General features: G+C 37.2%; 1 protein-coding gene across 1 annotated transcript; it reads right to left on the bottom strand.

Annotated features, from left to right (window-relative positions):
* Positions 1-447: 447 nt before the first annotated feature.
* On the bottom strand, positions 448-4150 carry LOC143848193 (thioredoxin-like 1-1, chloroplastic). Its single transcript, XM_077357076.1, has 4 exons — positions 3586-4150; positions 2210-2392; positions 1680-1844; positions 448-1028 (listed from the first exon to the last, which is right to left on the bottom strand). The coding sequence occupies exons 1-4, from the start codon at positions 3811-3813 to the stop codon at positions 819-821; spliced, it is 786 nt and encodes a 261-aa protein (XP_077213191.1). The 5' UTR covers positions 3814-4150; the 3' UTR covers positions 448-818.
* Between the last annotated feature and the right edge of the window lie 2885 nt (positions 4151-7035).

The following is a 7035-nucleotide window of genomic DNA, read 5'->3' as shown; positions in this document are numbered from 1 at the left end:
ACAAGTTTAGCCATGAGGAACATGAGTTGATGGTTAATGGCATGTGTTTACTAGATTAGGATGTGACTTTAGTTTTTAGTTTTGAATTTCTTCAAGTTATAAAAATAATATTTGAAAATTTTACAACTTCTTTGTCAAATATCCTCATTTAATTCAGAAAATTCAGGGTTTATTTGGAAAATTCGCATTTAATTAAAAAATTGGAAGAATTTTTTAATTATTCCATATTTTTAAAGGTAAATATGGGGCATAAAAAAATTGGGGTTTTTTTTTTTTCAATAATTTCAATTATTAGGAGAATTTTGTAAGTGTGGTGGAAAACATGACCACAACTACTAGGAATTTTGAAACAGTCAAGCAATCCCTAAGTTAATTTGGAACCTGCATATTGTAACCTTAAACTACATTAGAAGTTTGCATTTTTGGGTGTAAAATGACTAAATGGAGTAGATGCTAGCTAAATCCCATAACCAAATGATAATAATTCAAGAATTTGGGCAAGATACAGACACTTTTTATTCAAGTTTCATTACAATGTAGTCTTGCTTTGAAATACCATCTCATTTTCCTACCATAAGAAAAAACAAGGTAGCTTTGCTAATCAGACCATACATGGAGGAACACTAAAACCTCTCCAAATCAGATCATATCATCCAATAACAGATTGACCAAGCCCCCGCCGGCTTAATTTAAAAAGCTCGAAACCCGCTTAGGAAAGGCCAACAATAGATACATACACTACAAACAAGTAGCAAAGCAAAAAAAAGGACAGAGTACTTTACCACCTAATTAATTGTGATAAAGCATCATTGAATGCTTCATACTGCAAATACTGCATTTTCTTCTTCAACTTCCATCTGATTGACAAACTTATCTGTTTTTTCCTTTGCAGATCTTGACGGAATCTTGAAAGAAATTTCCCTAAGAGAAGCTAAATTCAATAGTTCAGATTCTTCTAGACCTTTTGCCGGTCCGAGGCTGCATCGGTCAGTCCCATGCTTCGCTAATGCATCTTTGAATTTCTTGATCTGGAAAATAAGATTGAGTTTTAGAAGCTGGTTTCTACAATAACGCTCTAATATTGTAAAATGTCAAAACAAAAATGCACAGATTAACAGAAAGAAATAAAAGAAACAACACCAGCGGGAATGTTTTTATTGATTGGAGGAATTTGGGGTGATAATTTGTTTAATGGTGTGAAACAACCAGTTACTCCAAAAGCTTAAGCTGTTAGAGTGGTGTTATCTAATCATTTATATTTCAACACTCAGCTGCATGTGTGGCCCCTCTTTTTTTAGGTTGGCCGTACATGTGGCACATGTGGCCCCTCTTTTGGGTTGGCCATACATGTGGATTTCTAATATCAAGGATTTATTGGGTTCAGAACAGAGAACCTAGGACCTGTCATGAGGCAATAGCTTTGATACCATGTGAAACAATCAATTACTCCAAAGGCTTAAGCTCCCTGTTTGTTTGGATTGTCCCAACCGATTGTGAGCCCTGTTCGTTTGGATTGTCCCAACTGATTGTGAGCCCCAATCTGACTAAAAATTACTTTTAATTTTGAGTCCAATAATCAGTTTGGGGCTCACAATCGGTTGGGACAATCCCAAACGAACCGGGTCTTAGAGTTGGCGTTATTCAATCATTTATACTTCAACAAATGGAGTAGAACTTACAGTTGCATTGGTACAGCTGAAGCTGGATACGCGACCTTCAGCTCCTCTGTAGAATCTGAAGAAGGGTAGTACATGAATATGGAGACTATGACACATGGATTTATGTTCTTCATAATTAACTTGGACAAATTGAACATTCGGGTTCGATTCAGCAAGCTGACAGATCTGAAAAGAAGAGAAAAACACAAGCAAATTTCCCATAAGTCAACTTTCGGAAAACTCAAAATGAAATTCTGCAAAGAATCCATGTGGATTATGAATGTTTTCTTAGGAGATTCTTGATTTCCTTCTGAATATGATATCTGTTGAGAGGCTAAAAGGGTTGCACATTATTTAGCTAACCATTTCTCTAGGGACATATCTGAGGACTTGGGATCACATGTCTTAGATTGGTGTTATTTTGATGATTCTATTACTCCATATTCTCAATGAAATATTTTCATTTTCTGACAGGAAAATCAAAGAGGAAGCTTAAATTTTCTCCTTGGATATTATTTTTGTGCGTGAGAAAATTGATCAAGAAGAGTTACCTTGGGATGCAGAGCTTTGCAACCCCCACAACCAGGAGAATAGAAGTCGATTATAACAAGCTTATCTTCGGCGTTTAACAATGAATCAACGAGTTCTTGTGCCGATTTGATCTCTATCATGTTGGGTTTAAGGCTTTTTGCCCACCATTTCAAAGATCGGCTTATGCAGATCGATCCCTGTGACTGAAATTACAGAAAATTTATGATTTAGACTCTGCAGCAAATGAAACCCAAACATAGCTAGAAATATCATAAAATGGTTTTGGAAATCAGAAACACTGCCAATCTGATCATTTATTTAATTAACAAAAGGTCTTTTTAAAAAAACTTCCAACAAATTAAAGAAATCTAACCCATATTAACATAAATGCTAGATAAGATCTCGGATTACTTCTCCAAGGAGAATAAAAGATCTTGACCTATGAATTCCTCAACCAACTTATGAAGCTAATCAGTGGTTATTTTTTTTTTTCCTTCCATCTTTCACTTGACAAGATAAAAAATGTACTTTAACATGAATCAACACATTAATATCAGAGAAAGAAAAGGCCCAAAAAGCTCATTCTAATGCAACTCGAAGAGAGAGAAAGAAAACACAAAACATGAAAAAGGAAGGAAGTGTGGATGTTAAAGTTAAACAAAAAAAAATATGGACATAAAAATGCTGTGTTTAAAAACATGGATGGGGCGCGAAACATGGCCAAGAAAAATCCTTGTCGACTCGGTGCGGACGCAGCCAAGAACGTAGTTGACGAGGTTGAGTACTCGGTTGATGCGGTCATAACTCTCATAACTCGGAGAGTCAATGGAGTTTTTATCACAGAAGTTTTTATTGACTCTAGAAGGCCTCTGTGAGGCAAAACGCGGAACGCGGCGAGGCAAAAGGGAGTCGACTCGGACGAGTCCACGATGACACAGGGGACTTTTGAAACTATGGATCATACAATACTAGCTAAATTGCAGGTATTATAAATGCTGAGTAAATCCTCCAGGCAAATCCCATCCCATAGTTCACAAATAAATGGAAATAAACAGAAACGTATAAATAAACACAAAGCTTAAGATGAACACCGATATTTTTCATGGTTCGGCCAAGATGGCAAAAACATGATCATCCACTATGAGAAAAACAATATACAAATATTACAACCGATTAACACAAAACCCATAAACCCACAACCTTTCATTGTCCTTCCGAGAGAAAACACACCTCTCATGCCCTTTTATATCTAAAGTTTTACAAAACCTAAAAAACATTTGTTTCTAATTTAGCTTCTGACTAAACCGTGGGAAAATAGGCAACTTTCCCAACAAGAAAAACACTGGTCTAAGATCTGAGATAAAAAATAAGAACAAGAAAAATAAATCTTACATACATGAACGGTAAAATTTGCAGGGCCTCTGAAGCTTTGTTTTTCTAAACTCTGCTCTAAAATGATAACCTCTGTTCCCTTAAATTCGCTCTTCAGCCCTGAGAAATCCCCAAACTTTGATGGCCTAAATTGCTCAAACCCTTCAAAATTAGAAAATGGAACCGCCCTTTTCTTCAATCCGAGTTCATTAGAACCCAAAACGCAAAACCCGCTTCTAAAAAAAACTGCCATGGCTGAAAACCAAAAGCCCTTTCAAACTCTAACAAAAATCCCAAACCCACCAAAACCCACTTCTCTTTTATGTTCTGAATTGTTTCTTTTGTATCAGAATGGTCTGTTTTTTTGTTTTTTTTTAAAGGAAGGCTTCAAAAGAGAATTCAAAACTGTGAGATGGTGGTGGGGTCTTTGAAACTTTCAACTTTATCCAATTTTCTCTTTTTTGACAACGAATCAATCCAAGCAGGGAGGGCTCTGAGATGATTTTAGACAGTTTTTTGGGTATTGGGTTCTGTTTTTTACTTCTTTCTTTAGTCGTGTTTTTTGACCGTTTGCGTTATGCAAAGAAACGGCTAAACCGCGTTCTGTGACTGTCTTCTGTTTTTAGAGAGGAAAAATAATGGATAAGAATCCTTCTCTTGGTCAACCAAATCATCAGTAGGTTCTATTAATTTATAGTTTAGGATATATTTTCCTCGGTGGATGTGCCTAAAATCTATGGGCAGGAATACGATTTCACTCGCTTTTTTGGTAATGGTACTCTTTACTTTGCACTTTCCTAAGGGTCTGTTCAGTTGCGCAGCGGAAACGGAAAAAAAACGGAAATGACGTGATAGTGGGAAAAGAAAAGGAAAAGAAACAACTAAACAAGCTGCAGGTGTTTGCATTCAGTTGTCAAGGAAACGGAAAAGAAACAGATAAGAAATTGCATTCAGTTGCCAAACCCCTCTCATCCTTTTCCCAACCCAAATAGAGCCCATCCCAATCAAATCCTATCCAGATGATAAATAGATACATAACCTAACTCTAAAACAGAACACAATCCCCTTCATCTTCTTCCCCAACTCCTTTTCAAAAAAAAATCTTCTTCCCCAACTCCAAAAACAGAGCGAAAAAATGGAAACAAAAATTAAAGAACAATCAGGCATTGAAACCCACAAAATAAACAAGTCTTCCTCTAAAAAAAAATGAGTCAGAAATACAACCCACAAGCCAAATAAACCCCAGATAAAAAAATGCCAAAAAAAAAAGAAGAATCTAGATCATGGGAGAAGATGCCGCAAAATACTGAAAATGCCCAAAAAAGATGAAATCAACATACCCTAACCTAAACCCTTCAAACCCTAAACAAACCTTAATCCCTAAATCAACAAACCTTTAATCCAACCCTTGGATCTGAAGAAAAAGAAAACGAACCTAAAAAGAACACTGAAAACCCCTATACCAACAAGAACCCTCGGATCTGAGAGAGGGAGGGAGATAGAGACGGAGAGAAGGAGAAGAACGAGCTAAAAACGACGAGAGAGAGAGAGAGAGAGAGAGAGAGAGAGAGAGAGAGAGAGAGAGAGAGAGAGAGAGATCTTACCGTACCGAAGCTCCGGCGACGTCGAAATCCTCGCGAGGAAGACGATGGGCTCTCAACAAGAACGAGATGCGTGGTCGTCTTTTGTGTTGAGATGTGAAAAAGAGTCCCGATAGATGTATTTCCGAGAGAAATTTTATAAAATCCGAGCCTTTTTTACTGAATTAGATGGGTGGAAAATAACTTAACACGTCGGACTTCTCGGATTCCACGTCATTTTCCGAGGTTCCGAAAGTTTGGCAACAAAACAACCACTTTTGCTACTTCCCAGGGAAAAGGATGCCTTTTCCGTTTCCTTTCCGCCCAAATCAGCGCAACTGAACAGACCCTAAGAGAGTCCAAGTAAGTGGCAATGGATCCATTTTGGATCCGATCCATCCATGGCCAGGATCCGTTTAAATCCCTCATCGGTTGGATTCATATGGGTGTATATCCAAACAGCCCATGTGATGGATTACAATGCCTCAAAAATAATTTTCATAGGATGATCCTAGCCCTCCGATCTATGAAGGTTTCCATAATACGCAGTTCCTCACATGGAAAGTTTGGATCATCCTATAGTATGGTCCATACGTTTTAATTATGAAGGGTATTTTTTGTACATTGGTGCCTTTCAATTGTATCTAGGGCGTACAATCAATCAGATTTTATGGCTATGTCTGTGTCACAATCTAAAATAATGTCGGACCTCAGTACACGGATCCAATGGGCACATGACGACCCAGCTGTTGTAGGTTCGGATCCTTTGGACTCAATTCCCCCAATTACCGTCTAGTCCTTTGAAACCCTCAGAACCAAAAAACTACCAATAGCCAATCAGAGTAGTGTTGAAGAGTGTCATTTTTTAAGCAAGGGAGTGCCAGTATCACTTATTTGTATTAATTTGAAAAAGACAAGGATACTTCAGCTGACTCAGCCGTGACACTTGTAGCCATTTTTTACTTATTATTAGGGGACAATATGACTCACATGATTTCGGTTCGATGCCACATTGTCAACGGTTTAGCTTTTATTGGCAGAATCGTAAAGAACCCAGAGATCATCCAATCGCAGTGTTCTTTCTAATGGCATTTGCACGGACTTGTGGTTTCTGGTGGGACCAACGTATCCAATCACAATTAATCGACTATAAGCTCAATTAATTAGTCAAAATCATGTTTGTTTGCAAATAATTTGCAGTGGCATCAAAAGAGACCCTAAGACACTTTGAGGTTATGAACCCATATGGTACTTTTTTGCCTAGGGATGCAAATTCTGTATCGAGTTCTTGCTACAGAGAGAGATTTGACACCTACTTTTCTTTCCAGAGAAGGATTCTAGCCCTTCCAACTCAAACATCCTCCACTTTATTGTAGTTTTTTAACATACTATAATTAAATTCTTAGAACCCTAATCATTCTAATTCTAATACATGCATTTTTCTTAAGAAAAGTTGATTCATCGCCCATGGAAATTTTAATTAATTATTTTCAATATGTGAGAAATTCCTCTGGCATTTTTCTTATAATAATGCAGACCATGGTGGCTAGCTCCAAAGTTTTAACAAATACATACCAGCCAGGATAATTTAAGACACCCTTGAATGATGTGAGTGAAAAGAACAGCATGTGACTTCATCGTACACTTGGAGCCTTCTTCACTTTTATCCTCTTGGTTTTTGGTATTGTTTGCATGGTTAGCCCAAGGTATTGGAGCGGTGGTTTTGCAGACTGCCCATTGTTTTTCAAGTTATGTTTAGACTCATCTCATGGATTTTGTTCATAGTCAAGGCTCTCTTTTTTCAACTGTTTGATTAAGAATACAACTGTTTCACTATTCACTCAATAATTACATTCGGGTCCTTCCTTTGTACGGATTTAACACAATATCTGCAT

This window comes from Tasmannia lanceolata, unplaced genomic scaffold (genome assembly GCF_043159265.1).
Source record: "Tasmannia lanceolata isolate RefF3 unplaced genomic scaffold, GAP_Taslan_0.1 ptg000016l, whole genome shotgun sequence".
Lineage (NCBI taxonomy): Eukaryota > Viridiplantae > Streptophyta > Magnoliopsida > Canellales > Winteraceae > Tasmannia > Tasmannia lanceolata.
This window is presented reverse-complemented; position numbering and strand designations above follow the sequence as displayed.

What these genes read in the sequence shown, in the direction of transcription:
- LOC143848193 (XM_077357076.1), bottom strand. Translation starts at nt 3,813, where the DNA reads ATGGCAGTTTTTTTTAGAAGCGGGTTTTGCGTTTTGGGTTCTAATGAA. An exon ending in GCAAAGCTCTGCATCCCAAG is followed by an intron (nt 1,845 to 2,209) that starts GTAACTCTTCTT and finishes TCTTCTTTTCAG; the next exon opens with ATCTGTCAGCTTGCTGAATC. An exon ending in TCAGCTGTACCAATGCAACT is followed by an intron (nt 1,029 to 1,679) that starts GTAAGTTCTACT and finishes CTTATTTTCCAG; the next exon opens with ATCAAGAAATTCAAAGATGC.